General features: G+C 36.2%; 1 protein-coding gene across 1 annotated transcript in view; it reads left to right on the top strand.

The window, feature by feature from the left end:
* Window positions 1–23472, top strand: part of LOC136027336 (dual specificity mitogen-activated protein kinase kinase 4-like) — a 57483-nt gene that overhangs the window by 22668 nt on the left and 11343 nt on the right. The window contains exons 2-4 of the mRNA XM_065704480.1: window positions 5576–5738; window positions 11792–12031; window positions 21905–22084. Coding sequence (XP_065560552.1) covers window positions 5700–5738; window positions 11792–12031; window positions 21905–22084 — 459 coding nt within the window. The 5' untranslated portion in view covers window positions 5576–5699. The remainder of the gene's footprint in view (window positions 1–5575; window positions 5739–11791; window positions 12032–21904; window positions 22085–23472) is intronic.

Genomic DNA, 23472 nt, shown 5'->3' with positions numbered 1-23472 from the left:
AAAAAGAGCGTTTGCATATGACGTCATTATTAGTACATAAGGCTTTGTATATGCACAGACATATAAATATAAATGCTATTTATGTGCACAGACAATGGGACAGCGAAGAATGTTGTATATTCGCATGTTTTACGTTGTTAAAAATATATATTTATATCTATCTCTATTCACAGGTGGGACACAGGGACACAGCTACAATGGCGCGTAACGACTTACGCGCGCGGGGGGGCTTGGGGGGGGGGGAGAAGCGCCCCACCAACTAGGTGTTGGGTTGGCGCAAAGCGCCACCCCAACAGCTAGTATATATATATATATATATATATATATATATATATATATATATATATATATATATATATATATATATATATATATATATATACATATATATATATATATATATATATATATATATATATCCTCCTTTATTTTTCAGTTTTTTTCCTTTTTTTTAGTTTTTTTTTGTTTTTCAGTTTTTAGTTTTTTTTTATGTTGCATGTTCAAGAGTCGGTAAACCTGACAATCTATTTATATGTCCCCCAACGGTAGTTTTTATATATATAGATAGATTCGGTCGTTATTTGTGTCCTGGTGTCCCTGTCTGTAATTTCTCTTTGAGTGTCCCGGTCGTCATTTATATTCCCTGTTTCCTGGTGTCCTGGTCGTCATTTGTGTCCCGGTGTTCCGGTCTGTAATTTCATCAGTTGACAAACATGACGTCGTCATAACTAACATGACGACAACTAACTTCATGACGACATACAGCTCAATCCGAATGACGTCAGTCGACAGACAGACAAACAACTTATTTTTATATAGATATATATATATATATATATATATATATATATACTAGCTGTTGGGGTGGCGCTTCGCGCCACCCCAACACCTAGTTGGTGGGGCGCCTCGCGCCCCCCCAAGCCCCCCTGCGCGCGTAAGTCGTTACGCGCCATATTAGTTACGCGCCATTGTAGTTGTGTCCCTGTGTCCCACCTGTGAATAGAGATAGATATAAATATATTTTTTTAACTACGTAAAACGTGCGAATATACAACATTCTTCGCTGTCCCATTGTCTGTGCATATAAATAGATTGTCAGGTTTACTGACTCTTGAACATGCAACATATAATTGTCCATGGGAAAAACAATCCGTATTCAGATCTATACCTCATTATTCTAATGATGTGTCCCTGTGTCCCGGTCGTCATTTATATTCCCTGTGTCCCGGTCGTCATTTGTGTCCCGGTGTCCCAGTTTGTAATTTCTCTTTGAGTGTCCCGGTCGTCATTTATATTCCCTGTGTCCCGGTGTCCCGGTCGTCATTTGTGTCCCGGTGTCCCGGTCTGTAATTTCTATTCGAACAATCCCTGTGTCCCGGTCGTCATTTATATATCCCGCCTGTGCCCCCGGCGTCCCCGTTGTAGTTGTGTCCCTGTGTCCCGGTCGTCATTTATATTCCCTGTGTCCCGGTCATGATTTGTGTCCGGGTGTCCCAGTCTGTAATTTCTCTTTGAGGTTCCCGGTCGTCACTTATATTCCCTCTGTCTCGGTCGTCATTTGTGTCCCGGTCTGTAATTTCTCTTTGAGTGTTTTTTCTTTTTAGTTTTTTTTTAGTTTTTTACCTTTTTTCTTTTTTCAGTTTTCTTTTTCTTCTTTATTTTTCAGCGTCACCATGAAGTACATATCGACGAACCTTTGTTTTTTTAACTTAAATCTGGTAGGCATTGATGACCTTATCCATGTCAAAATCCCAAACCCAATCATCATCGCTATCATTTTCAGTTTTGATATGTTTTGACTCTCGCTGTCCAGGTGGATTTTCATCTAACTGCGCGGTTTTGCGTTCTTTAGCCGCAAGCCTGTTTTCTTGCTGTTCTTGTGATTCCTCGGAACGCTTTCTTTTCTTACTTTCTCTATCAGCAGCAAGTTTTTTGGCATAAACTCTTTGAGCAGCTTCCTCGGCTGTTGCCATTGTAGGTTCTTCAGTCATTTTACAATTAAACATTTTTCCGTGAAAAATCACCGTCACCGTCTTAAATACCGTTAATGACGTCACCGTCAAAGCAAAAATGACGACAACTAATTTCATGACGTCAGTCAACACAGAAACATGACGTCACCTGATCCACAGACAGACAGACAACTTATTTTTATATATAGACTAGCTGTTGGGGTGGCGCTTCGCGCCACCCCAACACCTAGTTGGTGGGGGCGCTTCGCGCCCCCCCAAGCCCCCCTGCGCGCGTAAGTCGTTACGCGCCATAATAGTTACGCGCCATTGTAGTTGTGTCCCTATGTCCCACCTGTGAATACAGATAGATATATATATATATATATATATATATATATATATATATATATATATATATATATATATATATATATATATATATATATATATATATATATATATATATATATATATATATATATGGTTTTAACTACGTAACACTTGCGAATATACAACATTCTTTGCTGTCCCATTGTCTTTGCATATAAATAGATTGTCAGGTTTACCGACTCTTGAACATGCAACATATAATGGTCCATGGGAAAACAATCTGTATTCAGATCTATACCTCATGATTCTAATGATTGCCCTTGAGCTTTGTTGATGGTGATAGCTAATCGACCATTCCCTGTCCCGGTGTCCCGGTCGTCATTTATATCCCCCTGTTTCCCCCGGTGTCCCCGTTGTAGTTGTGTCCCTGTGTCCCGGTCGTCATTTATATTCCCTGTGTCCCGGTCATCATTTGTATCCCGGTGTCCCGGTCTGTATATACATTCGTTTTTTAGTTTTGTTTTTCTCCTTTATTTTTTTCCTTTTTTTTCTTTTTTAGTTTATTTAGATTTTTAGATTTTTTAGTTTTTTTATTAGTTTTTAGTTTTTTTTTCTTTTTAGTTTTTTTGTAGTTTTTACCTTCTTTTTAGTTTTGTTAGTTTTTTTTTTTACTTATGTCCTGGTCGTCATTTATACTCCCTGTGTCCCGGTGCTTTGTTGATTGCTAATCGAACATTCCTTTTGTCCTGGTCGCTTTCTCTTTGAGTGTCGTCATTTATTTTTTTCTTTTTTAGTTCTTTTAGTTTTTACCTTTTTTAGTTTTTTTTAGTTTTTTAGATGAAAATTTTTTTTAGTTTTTTCCTTTTTTTCTTTTTAGTTTTTTATTGGTTTTTACCTTTATTTTAGCTTATTTTTCAGTTTTTTCCTTTTTTTTTAGTTTTTTTTTATTTTTTATTTTTTTTTAGTTTTTTACCTTTTTTTAGTTTTTTTAGTTTTTTTAGTTTTTTAGCTTTTTTACTTTTTTTATTAGTTTTTAGTTTTTTTTGTAGTTTTTGCCTTTTTTTAGTTTTTTCAGTTTTTTTTTTAGTTTTTTATTGGTTTTTACCTTTATTTTAGCTTATTTTTCAGTTTTTTCCTTTTTCTTAGTTTTTTTTAGTTTTTAGTTTTTTTAGTTTTTTACCTTTTTTTAGTTTTTTTATTTTTTTTAGTTTTTTAGCTTTTTTATTTTTTTTATTAGTTTTTAGTTTTTTTTGTAGTTTTTGCCTTTTTTTAGTTTTTTTAGTTTTTTAGCTTTTTTATTAGTTTTTAGTTTTTTTGTAGTTTTTGCCTTTTTTTAGTTTTTTTCTTTTTAGTTTTTTTGTAGTTTTTACCTTCTTTTAAGTTTTGTTAGTTTTTTTTTTTTTACTTATGTCCTGGTCGTCATTTATACTCCCTGTGTCCCGGTGCTTTGTTGATTGCTAATCGAACATTCCTTTTGTCCTGGTCGCTTTCTCTTTGAGTATCGTCATTTATTTTTTTCTTTTTTAGTTCTTTTAGTTTTTACCTTTTTTAGTTTTTTTTAGTTTTTTAGATGAAATTTTTTTTTAGTTTTTTCCTTTTTTTCTTTTTAGTTTTTTATTGGTTTTTACCTTTATTTTAGCTTATTTTTCAGTTTTTTCTTTTTTTTTATTTTTTTTTATTTTTTATTTTTTTTAGTTTTTTACCTTTTTTAGTTTTTTTAGTTTTGTAGCTTTTTTACTTTTTTTATTAGTTTTTAGTTTTTTTTGTAGTTTTTGCCTTTTTTTAGTTTTTTCAGTTTTTTTTGTTAGTTTTTTATTGGTTTTTACCTTTATTTTAGCTTATTTTTCAGTTTTTTCCTTTTTTTTAGTTTTTTTTTAGTTTTTAGTTTTTTTAGTTTTTTACCTTTTTTTAGTTTTTTTAGTTTTTTTAGTTTTTTAGCTTTTTTATTTTTTTATTAGTTTTTAGTTTTTTTTGTAGTTTTTGCCTTTTTTTAGTTTTTTTAGTTTTTTTAGTTTTTTAGCTTTTTTATTAGTTTTTAGTTTTTTTGTAGTTTTTACCTTTTTTTAGTTTTTTTAGTTTTTTAGCTTTTTTATTTTTTTTATTAGTTTTTAGTTTTTTTTGTAGTTTTTGCCTTTTTTTAGTTTTTTCAGTTTTGTCACCTGATAAATATATATATGATATATATATATATATATATATATATATATATATATATATATATATATATATATATATATATATATATATATATATATATATATATATATATATATATATATATATATATATATATATATATATATATATATATATATATATATATATATATATATATATATATATATATATATATATATATATATATATATATATATATATATATATATATATATATATATATATATATATATATATATATATATATATATATATATATATATATATATATATATATATATATATATATATATATATATATATATATATATATATATATATATATATATATATATATATATATATATATATATATATATATATATATATATAATACTCCTCATACCAAAAGTTTTTGATGATAAATGCTCAAAGCTCGCCATATTTATATGTTTATGAAATGTAAGTTTAAGGGTAACATTTTCAACAAAATTAAGGGAATTTTAAGTGAAATTTGAAAAGTGTAGGATTAGCAACCACTGAGGTTGCTTGGTTTTTTGATTAACAAAAACCGCTGAAGAACAGAGGAGAAACAGTTTTTGACCTGTTTTCAGAGGCTGTTTTAGGGGGGCAGAGGGACCCAGGGGCATAGATTTTAAAATTTTGTTCCTATTAAAGTACAATAGAGGGTACGTCCTGTAGTGGCGCAGTGGATTTGACCTTAGCTTGGTAATACGGGACCCAGAGATCGAATCACGCTGCAGGAATGCACTGCAGGGCCGACGTAGGGACCTTAGTAGTCAAGAAGCGTCGTTAATTCTTAAATAAAAAATAAACAATAGAGGGTACAATTAATAAATGATTTGTTAATTCATAAAATAAGTAAAATAATGCTGAAAATAATTAAATCAAAGTAATTAATAATAATCGAACAATATAAGTTATGAGTTAAAAAAATAATTACAAAATAAATAATTGATTAATTAATAAATGGAAAATAATTTGTTAATAAACAATTTTTTTTAATTTTTCCTGATAATTTTTGGGCGACAAGGGGGTGGCTAATCAAGATCTTGCCCCGAGCACAAAAGAGGCCAGTGCGTGTTTCGGTTTGTGATTATTTTGATTAATTTTAGTGACCAGTTAGTGATATCAACGGGTAAATTAAGAATTGAAAATAATGAAGAGGTAGATTTCACATCTGAAGATCTCCTAGACGAAGGGGAAATAGGACGAGGAGCCTATGGCACTGTCAACAAAATGACGTATAAGAAAACCGGATTAGCAATGGCTGTTAAGGTAAGAAATCTCTCGCACCTTCGAGGCTAGGAGGCTGAGTGAAGTACGGGCCATATAGATCTACCAAAGGGCCCAAGGTTGATTTCTCATTGATGAGAATACATCTACCATTTGACGAACAGTCTTATTTTTTTTTTTTTTTATCAAGAGTGTTTTTTTTTTCCTAGAACATGCCGAACTCAAAGCCTAAATCTTAGAACATCTTGAAAATTAGGGGCAACCCTAGCATAGGAAGAACTAGTGAATAGTAACGTAAATTTAAAAACTTGTTTTGATAATAAAAAAAAAATATAAAGTGAAGTGAGGAAGGATCAGAATTTGAAGCATTTGATTCAAAAATGGTAAATAGTATTTCAATTAATCTTAATGCTAAAAATTTATTACTATAGTTTGTAGCTAGATATTGTGGCTTTCTGCTTAAAAGCATTAGTTTCTTCACTCTTTAGTGCAACATAAAGTTACATCCTCTTAATTATGGAGAACTTCAAGAAGTGGACAGGTGAACAACGAGCAATAAAGTGGACGAACACGAATGTTGGAGTTGGAGAGTACAATTCTTCCTTAAGATTAATAGGAATAATAGTCGACTTTGGGGTTTCAGACTCCTTCCCCACAACGATTGTTCCCAACAATGAACAAATATTGAAAACTTGTTCTTTCGTTGAGTCTGAGACTTGAAGAAACTAGGATAATGGATATAGATTAGCAAGGATATGATAAGTTGAATTGGTTAAGTAGTTTGATTAGCGCATACGAAGGAGTGATCGAATTTTAATCAAATTTCATATTTAGAAGAACCTCGTAACTCAGATCTGTTATTTTAAATCCCGACCGAATCCAGAGTCTTTGGGAGGGGGAGTTGGGGGACCGGAAATCTTGGCAAACACTTAAAGCGGAGAGATCAGGATGAAACTTGGTGGAAAGAACAAAAAAAAGTCCAAGATACGTGACTGACATAACCGGACCGAATATGCTCTTTGGTGGACTTGGGGGGGGAGTGATTCGGAAAAATTAAAAAATGAGGTATTTGTAACTTACGAACGGGTGATAAGATCTTAATGAAATTTGATATTTAGAAGGATCCTGTGCTTTACAGCACTCATTTTAAATCCTGACCAGATCCGGTGACCTTGGAAAGAGTTGAAGGGGGAAACCGGAATTTTTGGAAAACTTGAAAATTGAGGTATCTTTATCTTACGAATGAGTGATCGGATCTTAATAAAACTTTATATATAGAACGATCTTATATCTCAGATGCTTCATTTTCAATTCAAATCGGATCCGGGGACATAGGGGGCTGGAGGGGAGAAACAGCAATCTTGGAAAACGCTTAGAGTGGAGAGATCAGGATGAAACTTGATGGTAAGAATAAGCACAAGTTATAGATACGTGATTGACATAATTGGAACGGATCCGTTCTCTTTGGGGGAGCTGGGGGGGGTGTTTATTTGGAAAAATTAAAAAAAATTAAGGTATTTTTAACTTAAGAACGGGTGACCGGATCTTACCGGTTGGAGGTGACCAAAATATTTGCATTGTAGCTTACATTTTTTCACTGGCTTGCATTATCCTCATTTCTTTTTCTTTACTTTTTTATTCGTTTTGTCATGATTTGCCAGTGTAGTCTCAGAAATTGTTTACAGAAGATTTAAAACGCGAGATTTATGAAGGCAATTTATGAAGCCAATTTAAGCCTCAAAAACTTGCTTTTGATAGGGAGTGATGGACCTTTCGTTCATAAAAAAGTTTGGCGCTTGATGAACAGGTATCAAGTTCAAATAAGTGGAGATTAAAGCAAAGGATTGTTAGATATCGGGACATTTAGGATCCGTGTTGTCCATAATGCTTTCTGAAAATGACTAGAAGCTAGTTTGGACGATGCTTCAAAGTTGATGATCGAAGTGTACTATTTCTTTTGGGGCTGACCGGCTAGATTAGAGGACTTTCGGAAGATTCAGTCAAAAGTGAATGTAACGACTAGAAGCTTTAAAAAGCAAGTGTCCACCAAATGGCTTTCACTTTGTTCAGCTTTGCGAAAGTTTCTCTTTGAATGGGAACCATTGATTGAGTAAAGAAAAACTAAACACTTACGAATTCGAACTTGTATCTGTTGATTGCCAAGCTGCTTAATGGTCCAAATATGATGGCAAGAGTTGTAGTTTGTTGTGGACAGTGCTGACTTCTGAAAAATTTCAGCGTGATGAACCACGGTTCCATCTCTTGTTTGCAGATCTAAAGAAGCTCATGCTAGTGCCGGCTAGACGTATCTTGAACAAAAAGAGTTTTGAATAAATAGCTAAGAGGCTAGATGCTAAACTACCTGATGATTCGTCAAATATAGCCTTCCGGACATCGTATTGTCTTATGATTGCCGGAAAGATGTTGAAGAACATCATAAGAATTCTTTCTTGTTGAGGGTACGTGATCACTTCAGAGCTTCAGCTTCTTACTTGCTAAAAGACATCTCCTCGAATAGCGACTCTGCCAGACTCATGTAGAGCTTCAGATGCTTCATCCCACAGAAAAAAACAGCGAGAATTTCGAAAGAAATTGATTTCATATCTTCGAAACTGCAAGCTGGAGTCTCAAGATTAGATGTTTCGGATGACGACTGGAAACTCATACCGCTGGAGAATGATTCAAACTTGGCAGCTACGACGAGAGTTGACCAATAATGGGTGAATCTGCTGTTTGGTGAAGATTAGTCTGGTAAATGTACGTACCCAAACCTTGCAGGTATTGTCAAGGTAGCAATATATTTATCCCATGGAACTGCAAGTGTAGAAAGGGGTTTTTCACTATCAGGAAAGACTATGTCTGAACAGAAAGCAGTAATGGGAGAAAGAATTTTCAATGAGAAGCTGACAGTAGCTGACTGCTTGAAAATGTTTGGAGGCAAGCCTAATAATTTTTTAATCGCATATGACCTGATGAAGCTTGCACGGAAAGCTCGAGCCAGTTACCTGAACCATCTAGAAGCTCAGTGTTAACTCGAGAAATTTGAAGAGGAGGCTATTAGAAAGAAGCGAGAAGCTGACCCAGAAGAAGCTAAGGTGCTAGAAGATCTTGAAAAAAAAAGGAAAAGCTGTCAAATCTGCAGATAGACCTACAAAGAAAAAGATGCTAGTCAAAACAAAAGGTCACCGACAGTTTGTTAAAAGAGGGAGTTGGTGGACTGAAAAAAAGGATCGACCGCGATAATCTGGAAGAAATTAGAGTCGCTCAGGCTATTGTATAAAGTTCTCGGGCAGTAAGAGATGAACCGAACTTTTGTACCAAAGACATTGCAGCTACAGAAAAAAGGAATTGAAAACATTTCCAAACAAAAGCAAACTCTGATCACATTACTGTTTAAAATGAAGTGTAAGGGGAACTGATCTCATGCTCGGTAACACTGTTTAGTTTGATACATGTATCTGAAGTTGTTGTTTTTTTTTTTTGTATTGTGCCTATTTAATTTTCCTTTTTTTGCAGTGGCTCATTGTACCTTTATCTGCGAAGCAAATATAAATAAACGATAAAGAGAAGCACAATGAAAAATAAAGATTTGGGAATGATGGATAACGTCTTCGAGAATTCGAGAAGATGTACTTCTGACCCTGTAAACTGATAGTATTTTGGTCACTATTTGGTCACCTTTTCTGTGCCACAAGTAACTTTTTCAACTTTTTTAGAGGAAAAATTGCGTAGGAGCCCTGCACTTGTTCCTCTTTCGTGACAACGGGAAAAAAATTTTCATCAAGCTGGGCTTCTTCGTAAAGTACCAAAGACATCAAAAGTAACCCTGCTTTTGGTTTAAAACATTTTTACTTAAGTATATTAGAACTGTTGCAGTCCCGTTTCCTATGGTCGTTCATTGTCGCATTCACTTATTTTCTTTCACCTCCTTTTCACTATGGTTCGTCATTAACAACCATGGGGCGGATAAACAGCATGAGTGTGTTTTACTGCTACTGTTACTACTAACAACTCAATGCAGCACCAAGCCGCATAAGACCAGCAATGCTAAGTATGCTCCTTATCCATCCCAATCTATTCAAAGACTCCCTTTTTGCACCCTCCCAAGGAAATCGTATTTCCCTTAAATCCTTTCTTACATCCTCCCACCCCGCTCGTGGACGACGCGCTTTCTGTTTGGCTCTAGACGGCTGTCCGGCAATCGGTCATTCTTCATCCACAGAACTTGGCTTAGCCACCTTATCCTTTCTCTCATTATTGCTCTAGAAAGCGGGACTAAGCTACATTTTTCGTTCAGCTTACTATTTGGGATACGGTCAGTCAGCCAGGTACCTAAAGCGATCCGTAAATGGTTTTTCTGGAAAATATCTAGGTATTTCTCTTTCGTTTTTTTCTGACCGATTTATCCGCCTGATATCAACTTCCCTGGGTGCAATTCGTTAAAGAAATCGCAACAAATACATATCTTGCAACTTGTCACCGCCTTTCTATTGACAAATAGGCGAATAATAGCATTAGTCACATGGACTCTACTGCGATCATAGCTTATTCATATACCCCTGAAGGTGTGCCATATTTCACAATTACTGTCCCTTTTTGTTTTATGTGTGTAATTTCATATGATTTTTTTTTTATTTTGAAAATGTCAAATTTTGTTTATATGTGACGTCATTTTCCTAAATAATCCTGCATTTTTCCGGGGTTAACTGATGTAACTTATCCGACAACTATTCCATACTGTTTCGAAGTTGAAATTTTTTTAACCTCTGACGTCATGCATGCCTTGTGAAACTCTAAAGATAAGCAATCGGGTATGTCGGACACTTGGAATGCTCGAACGCGCTACATGCCATACATTTCTGACCAGGGAAACTGATCAGCAAGACTCTGAAGCATGCGATTTACTTAGCTTCATACTGAAAATAAAACAAAATGTAGTAATTATCATGTAATGTCTTGTACTATATAGCGTTGAAAAAATTAAGGTCATGTAGTTCAGAACTTTATCAAATGACCCCAAGAGTAAAAAAAAGGTAGAGGATACAGCACTAGACCCTCAAATGCTAAACCGATAGTGTTGATCGCCGTTTCAAGGCCTTTCAGCCAGGAAGTGCAATGGGGGGCTGGGGCCGGCCATCCAGTGCTTAATCGCATAATCTTCCTGCTTACCCTCACTAGATTTTTGCAGGTACCCATTCAAAGCTTGGCCGACCCTGGGTGAGCTTACAGAGTCACACCACTGACCCCCATCCCAAACCAAATAACTGGCCACTGCAGGTATTGAACCCTGTATTGTATTGTATCAGATTAACGACGCTTCTTGACTACTAATGTCCCCACGACGGCCCTGCAGTGCATTGCTGCAGCATGATTCGATCTCTGGGTCCCGTATTACCAAGCTAAGGTCAAACCCACTGCGCCACCACAGGACGGTATTGAACCCTCGCCCTTCAGACAAAGGATTTCAAACCTAACGTGCCAACCCCAAAAGTACTTTTTCACTAACCATTTGTGTTTGCCAAACTCTTGGCAATATGACTCTGGGACCGACTTTTATTAATGCATAAAATATCCAATCTTTTTTTTTTTGCTTCATTAAGCTTAATTTTGTCAAAATGATAAGAATATTAAAGAAATATAAGTTTTGCATAAAGATAAATATTAAAAGATTTGTAAATGCTGCCGTGCTTCGCCAAACAGACGTGTCTTGAAGTTCCTACTCTCCTGGAAACAGGTTTCCAAAGTATCTTTTTCTATCTAATTTAGATTTTTCTGTTCGTAATTATAAACTCTTTCAAAGGAAAATATAACCGATCTGTTAGTTGGTAAGGTTGATTGGCTCACCAACTTCTTTTTCCAACCTAAAAATGGAATGCTAAGGAATTTTGGTTATGTTTGTTTTAATTGATGGTAACTTTTTCTGTTGACTAGTAAAGATTTTTTTTTCACATTTTCACAGTATCTTTCATAGTCTTTGGTTTTGTATAATATTTTTCTGGAGTTTTTGGTGAAATTCGGGCATCTAAGACACACACCCCCCCCCCTAAAAGAAAATCTATTTTTAGAAAGTTTTCCATTTGCATTTCCTTTTTTAGCGAATCCGATCAACAGTGGATGAGAAACAGCAGAAGCAACTGAAAATGGACCTAGACGTTGTTATGAATAGCAGCAACTGCCCATACATAGTACAATTTTATGGAGTGCTATTTAAGGAAGGGGATTGTTGGATATGTATGGAACTGATGGACTCCTCCTTTGATAAATTCTATCGTTTTGTCTACGAAAGATTAAAGGAAAGGATTCCTGAAGTTGTATTGGGAAAAATAGCCCTGGCTGTGAGTCTTATTTTATTTTCGATAATAAATATAATCGTGATAATGAAATATTTCTAACTACAAATATTATATGTCACAACATTTGTAACAACAAATATTATAATATTGTGATGAATTAATAAATGAGTCGTGATAACAAATAGTATTTTCAAGATCAATGATACTGATTTTGAATTTACTAGAATAAATATCTATATAGAAGAAAAAAAATCAATTTTTTGCGGTTCACCTGAAAACAAACTGTCGTGCATTCAAGACGAGTGATTTCCATGGCCGACTATAGAAGAGAGCGTAATAGTAATCAATGAAAATAGTATTTAGAAATTATAAATAAGGATAATATGATAATAATAATAAAAAGGGTTATAATGGCATAAACTCTGTCCAGAAGCAACTTGCTACTTACCATGTCTGTACTTTGTTGTCAATGTTGAATTTTTGTTTCTGCCCCCTTACAAGGAACCTAGTGAAGAATGGGGTCTAACCCATAGTAGGCCTATTTTGTTTAAGACACCTCCTGCATAGTGGCTGGCGTCAAGAGCTTCTTTAGGCAGTCCTTCTATCTGGTCTCGGCTCTATCTTTTGGGTGCTACTGAGCATGAGATGATGGGTCGAAGTCATGCGTAATTCGAGCAAGAGCGGCGGCTGCATCCGAAGGATCTGCAGGATCAAACCTTAAGCAACAATTAAGTTGAACTAAGTCTAGCAAATCAAACGGAACATGCATTAAATGAAGTTTACTCAAAGAAAAGACAGTAGAACAACAAGAATCATACTTAAGACCTAGTCATAATATTATTTTATTAATACAGAGATTTGGGCTTGAGCTAATTTGATCCAATCAGGATTTTTCAGCCAATCAGAAATTTCTGATTGGTCTTGATTAGCGCTAGTTAAATCTCTGTATTAGTAAAATCTTATTTCGAATGGGCCTATGCCTTATTATTTTCTTTGAGTTCTCATTGAAATTCACAAAATTGATTATTTGCCATTTTATTGTCTAAATTGTTTCTCATTCCTTCATAAAAGGTGTATAATAAGAGTCCTAATAAGGTGTCTACAATAAGAGTCTACAATAAGAGGTGTAGTTCATTCCTTAACTGAAACCCGAATCACTTACTACTTACTATGGGCTAGAGTTTGTTGTTGATACCAATGAGACCTACATAATTACCATGACAAATCCCCATTAATTTTAAATTATACAGATCCTTTACATAATTACCATGACACGCGGTTGCTCTCCACTTTATCCTCGGTCTGTTCTTTACTATTTGCTTGGTACTATTGACTAGAGCCCGTTGTATACTAAAATTTTTTGTTATATCATCTTGCTTATAATGATGTATTTTATTTCTTCAGCAAACATCAGCTGTAGTCAAAATTACAAACAGAATAAAGCCCTTGGCTTTTTCTTAATTTGAATGGTAAGAGACAACCTGGCTACAACCTACGATTATGATGTCATTGATCGATCTTGTACATAAATGCAGTTTTTCGTAAAAAGTGATTGTATTTTAAAAATTAATTTTGTTAATTACAAAATGTTTTTAAGCACATCAATTTCCTTTAAAATTAGCCATTAAACAGCTCTCTATGATGTTCCGGTGCTAAGCTATCTGAGAGGAAAAAAAGATGCCTTTTATGCAGAATGCCATAGGTGAAGCAACTTATCTTGTGCTTCTAGCCAACAGATTTTCCTCATTATTCAAGCCAAGGAACTGTAAGTTTCCTATATAGAGGGTTTCGGACAAGACGGTTCTAATAATGTACTTTTTGTTTTGATCTGACACTATTTTCAGGAGTTATGTGCTATTATTATTTTTAGCGTTGGACGTCATCGTCTCTTACTAGGTTATTAGCTACTGCTAGCTCCCCTCCCCCTCTGGAGCGTTTTTAGTATTACCCATGTAAAATTAGACAAGGTGACAAATGATTGAACAACTAAAGAAAAAGACATGGAACAAGAAACAGCGGAAATCCCATTGAATTGCAAAGGAAAATATTCCACAACAAAATCTGCGGTTAGATGATAAAGGAAAATTAAGGTATGGAACAAGAAACAGCAAAAATCACATTGAATCGTAAACGAAAATATTGCATAAAGAAATCTGCGGTTAGAAGACAAATTAAAATTTCAGTGGAATGAAGGAACGTGTCTCTTTTATGAGTGTTTGAGTCTGTGAAGGATAAACAGAAAGGAGGAACCGGTTTTCAGGATCTATACAATGTGTCGCGGTTTGTTCTTTACTGGGTTTCAGTTATATATGATGAAACTTACATAGTCTCTATTAATAATAAACTATATCGATCTGTGAACTGAGAAGGAAGTACAAGAAAAAAAAGATGCCGTATATGGAAAATATCGTAGTTCAAGCAACTTACCTTGTTTTCCAAGCCAATAGATTTTCCTCGTTATTCAGGCCAAGGGACGGTAAGTTTCCTTTATAGGGGTATCGTACAAGGCGGTTCTTATAGTCTACTTCTTGTTCTGATCTAATGCTATTTTCAGGAGTTGGCGCTATTACATTTTTGTATTGGACGTGATCTCTCTTACTAGGGTGCTAGCTAGCCCTGCAACCTGGACAATTCTCAAAACCTCTTCTCGTAATTATAACAGAATTTTCAGATGAATCTCATTACGGTCTTCCAAATAATGTCACATGGGAAATATTTGTCACTTTTGTTTTCTTAAAAACCATTTTTATTTTGAATATTATGAAGGTTTGTTTTTTACTAGACTACAACTACTGCTACAGCTATGGTAATTAAGTAAAATTGACTCGTAATAAACGATGATTCAAATTAAAAAGAACGAAGTTAAAATTATATAATGTACCACTGTATAATCAAAATCATTAAAGTAAAAAATTATTCCTTTTGTCATGAAATCTAAAACAGTTTAGCGCAACAGCTTAGTTTGAGCAGATACTTTTTTTTCTTTAAATTCATCCTTGCCATGGCATCTCAACTTTAGCTTGAAGCTCTAAGAAAATGATGTCAGTCAATATTTGAATCCTCAAAGATGAATTCAATAAATGAACAAGCCTCTCATCATGCGATAATTTTTGCAAATGAAACCAATCAGTCAAATTTTTTTCAAACGGACTGTACTGAAACTCAGCTATCGAATACAAAAATCTTATCAGCAGACAGTTTAGATGAAAATCCAGCCACAAAGAAGCTAATTAACCAGCTAAAGAAACTACCAGACGAAAATGAAGAGGACGGAGCAAATCAGAAGAATGAAACATCTTTTCAAAGTGACGAGGAACTATCTATAAGCAATAATCTTGTGAGACACCTGATAGTTCAAACCGATGAACATCAAACCATTCACACCGGTGAAAAACCATTTAAGTGTAATACACATAATGAGAGCTTTTTTCAAGAAAGTCATCTCGTTCGACATGCGAAGATAGACATTGGTGAAAAGCCGTTCAAGTGTGAGATATGCAAGAGCAGTTTTAATAACAAGAGTAATGTTGCCAGGCACTTGAGAACCCACACCGGTGAAAAGCCATTCAAGTGTGACGTATGCATGCGCAGTTTTAATGACAAGAGCAATGTTGCCATACACATGAGAACCCACACCGGTGAAAAGCCATTCAAGTGTGACGTATGCAAGCGCAGTTTTAATCAGAAGAAAACTGTTGTCATACACATGAGGACCCACACCGGTGAAAAGCCATTCAAGTGTGACGTATGCAAGCGCAGTTTTAATCAGAAGAGTAATGTTGCCATACACATGAGAACCCACACCGGTGAAAAGCCATTCAAGTGTGACGTATGCAAGCGCAGTTTTTATCAGAAGAATACTCTTGCCATACACATGAGGACCCACACCGGTGAAAAACCATTCAAGTGTGACGTATGCAAGCGCAGTTTTAATAACAAGAGTAATGTTGCCATACACATGAGAACCCACACCGGTGAAAAGCCATTCAAGTGTGACGTATGCAAGCGCAGTTTTTATCAGAAGAATACTCTTGCCATACACATGAGGACCCACACCGGTGAAAAGCCATTCAAGTGTGACGTATGCAAGCGCAGTTTTAATCAGAAGAGTAATGTTGCCATACACATGAGAACCCACACCGGTGAAAAGCCATTCAAGTGTGACGTATGCAAGCGCAGTTTTTATCAGAAGAATACTCTTGCCATACACATGAGGACCCACACCGGTGAAAAGCCATTCAAGTGTGACGTGTGCAAGCGCAGTTTTAATCAGAAGAAAACTCTTGCCATACACATGAGGACCCACACCGGTGAAAAGCCATTCAAGTGTGACGTATGCAAGCGCAGTTTTAATCAGAAGAGTAATGTTGCCATACACATGAGGACCCACACCGGTGAAAAGCCATTCAAGTGTGACGTATGCAAGCGCAGTTTTAATCAGAAGAAAACTCTTTCCATACACATGAGGACCCACACCAGTGAAAAGCCATTCAAGTGAAAAGCACAGTTTTAATCAGAAGAGTTATGTTGCCAGGCACTTGAGAACCCACACCGGTGAAAACCCCTCAGTGTGACGTATGCAAGCACAGTTTTTATCAGAAGAAAACTCTTGCCATACACATGAGGACCCACACCGGTGAAAAGCCATTCCAGTATGACGTATGCAAGCGCAGTTTTAATAACAAGAGTAATGTTGCCATACACATGAGAACCCACACCGGTGAAAAGCCATTCAAGTGTGACGTATGCAAGCGCAGTTTTAATCAGAAGAGTAATGTTGCCATACACATGAGAACCCACACTGGTGAAAAGCCATTCAAGTGTGACGTATGCAAGCGCAGTTTTAATCAGAAGAGTAATGTTGCCATACACATGAGGACCCACACCGGTGAAAAGCCATTCCAGTGTGACGTATGCAAGCGCAGTTTTAATCAGAAGAGTAATGTTGCCATACACATGAAAACCCACACCGGTGAAAAGCCATTTAAGTGTGACGTATGCAAGCGCACTTTTAATAACAAGAGTAATGTTGCCATACACATGAGAACCCACACCGGTGAAAAGCCATTCAAGTGTGATGTATGCAAGGGCAGTTTTAATCAGAAGAGTAATGTTGCCATACACATGAGAACCCACACAGGTGAAAAGCCATTCAAGTGTGACGTATGCAAGCGCAGTTTTAATAACAAGAGTAATGTTGCCATACACATGAGAACCCACACCGGTGAAAAGCCTTTCAAGTGTGACGTATGCAAGCGCAGTTTTAATAACAAGAGTAATGTTTCCAGGCACTTGAGAACCCATACCGGTGAAAAGCCATTCAAGTGTGACGTATGCAAGCGCAGTTTTAATAACAAGAGTAATGTTGCCAGGCACTTGAGAACCCACACCGGTGAAAAGCCATTCAAGTGCGACGTATGCAAGCGCAGTTTTAATCAGAAGAAAAGTCTTGCCATACACATGAGGACCCACACCGGTGAAAAGCCATTCAAGTGTGACGTATGCAAGCGCAGTTTTAATAACAAGAGTAATGTTTCCAGGCACATGAGAACCCACACCGGTGAAAAGCCATTCAAGTGTGACGTATGCAAGCCCAAGTGTGGCGTATGCAAGCGGAGTTTTAATCAGAAGAGTAATGTTGCCATACACATGAGAACCCACACCGGTGAAAAGCCATTCAAGTGTGACGTATGTAAGCGCAGTTTTAATAACAAGAGTAATGTTGCCATACACATGAGAACCCACACCGGTGAAAAGCCATTCAAGTGTGACGTATGCAAGCGCAGTTTAAATAACAAAAGTAATGTTGCCAGGCACTTGAGAACCCACACCGATGAAAAGCCATTCAAGTGTGACGTATGCAAGCGCAGTTTAAATAACAAAAGTAATGTTGCCAGGCACTTGAGAACCCACACCGATGAAAAGCCATTCAAGTGTGACGTATGCAAGCGCAGTTTTAATAACAAGAGTAATGTTGCCAGGCACTTGAGAACCCACACCGGTGAAAAGCCATTCAAGTGTGACGTATGCAAGCGCAGTTTTGATCAGAAGAAAACTCTTCCCATACACATGAGGACCCACACCGGTGGAAAGCCATTCAAGTGTGACGTATGCATGCACAGTTTTAATAACAAGAATAATGTTTCTAGGCACTTGAGAACCCACACCGGTGAAAAGCCCTCAGTGTGACGTATGCAAGCACAGTTTTTATCAGAAGAAAACTCTTGCCATACACATGAGGACCCACACCGGTGAAAAGCCATTCAAGTGTGACGTATGCAAGCGCAGTTTTAATAACAAGAGTAATGTTGCCATACACATGAGAACCCACACCGGTGAAAAGCCATTCAAGTGTGACGTATGCTAGCGCAGTTTTAATCAGAAGAGTAATGTTGCCATACACTTGAGAACCCACACCGGTGAAAAGCCATTCAAGTGTGACGTATGCAAGCGCAGTTTTAATCAGAAGAGTAATGTTGCCAGACACATGAGAACCCACACCGGTGAAAAGCCATTCAAGTGTGACGTATGCAAACGCAGTTTTAATCAGAAGAGTAATGTTGCCATACATATGAGAACCCACACCAGTGAAAAGCCATTCAAGTGTGACGTATGCAAGCGCAGTTTTAATAACAAGAGTAATGTTGCCAGGCACTTGAGAACCCACACCGGTGAAAAGGCATTCAAGTGTGACGTATGCAAGCGCAGTTCTAATCAGAAGAAAACTCTTGGCATACACATGAGGACCCACACCAGTGAAAAGCCATTCAAGTGTGACGAATGCAAGCCCAGTTTTAATCAGAAGAGTAATGTTGCCATACACATGAATGTTTCCAGGCACTTGAGAACCCTCACCGGTTAAAAGCCCTCTGTGTTACGTATGCAAGCACAGTTTTTATCAGAAGAAAACTCTTGCCATACACAAGAGGACCCACAACGGTGAAAAGCCATTCAAGTGAGACGTATGCAAGCGCAGTTTTAATCAGTATTAAAACTGCGCTGTGCCTGGCACAGCGCAGTGCAACGGCGTGGGTTCTCAAGTGCCTGGCAACAATGCTCTTGTTATTAAAACTGCGCTTGCATACGTCACACTTGAATGGCTTTTCACCGGTGTGGGCTTTCATATGTAATGTTCCCATACACATGAGAACCCACACCGGTGAAAAGCCATTCAAGTGTGACGTATGCAAGCGCAGTTTTAATAACAAGAGTAATGTTGCCATACACATGAGATCCCACACCGGTGAAAAGCCATTCAAGTGTGACGTATGCAAGCACAGTTTTAATCAGAAGAGTAATATTGCTATACACATGAGAACCCACACCGGTGAAAAGCCATTCAAGTGTGACGTATGCAAGCGCAGTTTTAATAACAAGAGTAATGTTGCCATACACATGAGAACCCACACCGGTGAAAAGCCATTCAAGTGTGACGTATGCAAGCGCAGTTTTAATCAGAAGAGTAATGTTGCCATACACTTGAGAACCCACACCGGTGAAAAGCCATTCAAGTGTGACGTATGCAAGCGCAGTTTTAATAACAAGAGTAATGTTGCCATACACATGAGATCCCACACCGGTGAAAAGCCATTCAAGTGTGACGTATGCAAGCACAGTTTTAATCAGAAGAGTAATGTTGCTATACACATGAGAACCCACACCGGTGAAAAGCCATTCAAGTGTGACGTATGCAAGCGCAGTTTTAATAACAAGAGTAATGTTGCCATACACATGAGAACCCACACCGGTGAAAAGCCATTCAAGTGTGACGTATGCAAGCGCAGTTTTAATCAGAAGAGTAATGTTGCCATACACTTGAGAACCCACACCGGTGAAAAGCCATTCAAGTGTGACGTATGCAAGCGCAGTTTTAATCAGAAGAAAACTGTTGTCATACACATGAGGACCCACACCGGTGAAAAGCCATTCAAGTGTGACGTATGCAAGCGTAGTTTTAATCAGAAGAGTAATGTTGCCATACACTTGAGAACCCACACCGGTGAAAAGCCATTCAAGTGTGACGTATGCAAGCGCAGTTTTAATAACAAGAGTAATGTTGCCATACACATGAGAACCCACACCGGTGAAAAGCCATTCAAGTGTGACGTATGCAAGCGCACTTTTAATAACAAGAGTAATGTTGCCAGGCACTTGAGAACCCACATCGGTTAAAAGCCCTCAGTGTGACGTATGCAAGCACAGCTTTCATCAGAAGAAAACTCTTGCCATAAGTTTTTATCAGAAGAAAACTCTTGCCATACACATGAGGACCCACACCGGGGAAAGGCCATTCAAGTGTGATGCATGCAAGCGCAGTTTTAATAACAAGAGTTGTCGACTTTAGTTACGAAGGAGAAAAAATCCGTCCAAAGTGCGTTTGTTAATTTTTGTGGGTTAGACTAAAATTGGCACAAATTCATGTTATTTTTTTTTCATGTATCTCCGCTAAAAAGTAGCCCTTTTAGAGTTTTCTTTTTGAGGAAGCTTTTGAAGTTGAGTCTAAGAAGGTTTTTACGTGTTTTTTCAGGCTGATCTCCTCCAAGCTTAATTAGTTTATATTATGGCTATGTTTATCTTACCCTTTTGCTGGGATTTTGAATTTGATCGATTTCCGGATCTGATCACATGCACATTAAGGCATCATTAAAGTTTTTTAGTAAGAATCAGAAAAAGTCTGAAGTAAAGGTGCTTAAAATAACCGTTGATCATATTATGCGGAAGGAGGTGATAAAGAAAGCCTTAAAGTTAGAGCAGGACGGAAAGATTACATTTAAAGAATTTGTTTCATCTGATGAGCTCCGGCAGGAACTGGAACAAAGGGAAAACAATAGCAAAGGAAGGAAAGGTTGAAGATTCAATTGAGAGAATCATTAGAATTGTGTACATTGGAGGTCAGAAAATAACAAAAAGACGAACAGAGGAAAAGAAGTTTTTTTGGATGAGGAACGCGTTGTGCAGAGGAAGCGATCGGAGGTTGCAGCGGAAAAGTTAAAATTTTGCTGCCAGAAAGAGCTATATCGTGATTTTAAAAGAAAGAGAAGAGAGTACACAAGATTGATTAAAAGAAAAAGCGCTAGCATGTGAAAAGCAGAAAGCAGATCAACTTAGGAAAGCTTTTTATGTCAGTAGTAATTGGGAATTTTGGTAGCTTCGGATATAATTGGAATTTTTCCCGATTCGTAAAAACTTAATAAAAATGCAAATGACCAAATCTTGATGCGCTTTTGAAAGTTTTTTTTATTTACCCCCCCCCCCTTCGAACAAAATCCTTCGAACATGAAAATCCTGGAATCCTTAATCGCCCTTGACTAAGTAACAACGTAATTAAAGCAATCATTACTAGAGATTAAACTGGAAAAGATTATCACATTAATCTGTGGTTAGGAGACTACACATATTTAAATTCATGTTCTTCTAATAGGAAAATATGGCTTTAAAGCTAACTTCAAAGAAATATTTTGCCTGCAGTTTATCTAACTCTTAATTTAGTCTAATTTTTAATTCAATTAATTAATTAATTAATTAAAAACTAATTAATTAAGTTTAATTAAATCTAATTTTTCGATTTGTTCTTCTTTTAGAAAGCAGATCTTTCCGTTGCGATCATTGATCTTTTGGACAATGTAAATGAACTTATAGCAAAAAAAACTGCGTATTATAATTATTATGATAGCAATAACCTAAAAAGTTAAAATAGGGTTTTACCGCCCTAACATTATTTTCCCATAATCGCATTTTTGTAGTGCTTTCTCCTAATGAAAAAAAAAAAAAAAATAAAGAAGGGTTTTTCCATCAGTAGTTCACAACCTTTTTCAAACCGACAAATGGTCTTCTGACGAAGCACTAAAGCTTTGTTTCATTTTTTTTTTTTTTTTTCATTGAGGCTTTTCAGAGAAACACGAATTTCTCTTTTAGACTGTGAAGGCACTCCATTATTTAAAAGAGCATTTAGAAATCATCCATCGAGATGTCAAACCGTCAAATATCCTGTTGGACCGTCGAGGTGCTATTAAGCTATGCGATTTTGGTATTAGTGGACAGCTAGTCGACTCAATCGCTAAAACAAGGGATGCTGGCTGCAGACCTTACATGGCTGTAAGTGTTATTTTTTATTTTTCATTTGACATTGGTGACATTGGGGGGAGTCAGAGGGGGAAACCAATATTCTTGGAAAACGTGAAAATCGAGGGATCTTACGAATGGGTGATCGGATCTTAATGAAACTCGATATTGCCAAAATTTTGCCCAAAATTTTGCCAAATATTTAAATAGAAATCTTCCATCGAGATGTCAAACCGTCAAATATCCTGTTGGACCGTCGAGGTGCTATTAAGCTATGCAACTTTGGTATTAGTGGAGAGCTATTCGACGCAATGGCTAAAACAAGGGATGCTGGCTGCAGACCTTACATGGCTGTAAGTGTTATTTTTTATTTTCTTTTCCGTTTTTCTCCATGTTTTGACTTTCTCTAAAACTTTCAAAATACACATTTATCAAAGAGAGACTTAAGATTCCTTTGTTTGGAAAAGTTTCTCTCTGCGTGTTTCATAATGAAAATGTTAGTATTTCAAGTGACGAATTAATTGAAATTTAGCTCAATTGAGATTTGAAAGAAATTAGCTCAATTGAAATTAAAATTAGCTTTGTTAGTCAAATGAAACTGAAGTTGGCTGCGTTTGGACAGATGTTAAGCGAAAATAAAGTAGCTACGTTGTTTTCCAAGGCGATATTTTGAAAATAAATTCCTTTGAATATGTGTCTAAACAAAAATACTAAGGATATATTTTTATTTATTTATTTTATCAGTGTACAAACATAAAATATACTTTTAAGAAACTTACTTAAAAACACTAATTTACAAAGGCTATTGCATATAAGTGGGATATTGTTTTGTCTAACCATACTTACTATTTACTGTCTTTCTCCAAACACTAAAAGTCGTAGACTCATTTCTGTTTATGCCTCCCGGAACTTTCCAACACAATTTTTAAGGCTAGGAAAACAAATTTTGAAATTCAATCAGAAACAGACGTGAACAGAATTTTCACTCACAATTTCACAACAGAATGTTACCTAAGTTGCCTGTCAAATTGAATTGTAGGTGTTTTGTTGTAAACTGTTTATTGTTAAATCTTCTGGAAATTTGTCAACCTCTGTTGTAACCAAACTTAAGTCCGTCTCTTTTTTTTCGTTCTATTTGAGGCAAACGACCAAGAGTGTGGATAAATTACAACAATTGAAACTGGCACTAGCGTCGACAAAAAAATATGCCAACACCATCTAGCGTTGTGCGTTTCTTGGCATCTTTTCAAGCTTCGTAACAGAGGTTTTTTTTCAATATCTGTGATTAAACACTTATTGCAGCACAAATGTCGCCAATCACGATAATTTTGCTTCACTATTACGCTGTGAAATGCCAAGATAGGCCAAAAGCTATCGTATTAATATCCTGTGGTAATAGGATACTAATAACGCTACTAATA

The sequence above is a fragment of the Artemia franciscana genome, chromosome 1, assembly GCF_032884065.1.
Source record: "Artemia franciscana chromosome 1, ASM3288406v1, whole genome shotgun sequence".
NCBI lineage: Eukaryota > Metazoa > Arthropoda > Branchiopoda > Anostraca > Artemiidae > Artemia > Artemia franciscana.
The sequence above is the reverse complement of the archived record's forward strand: the minus strand, read 5'-3'. Positions and strand labels throughout refer to the sequence as shown.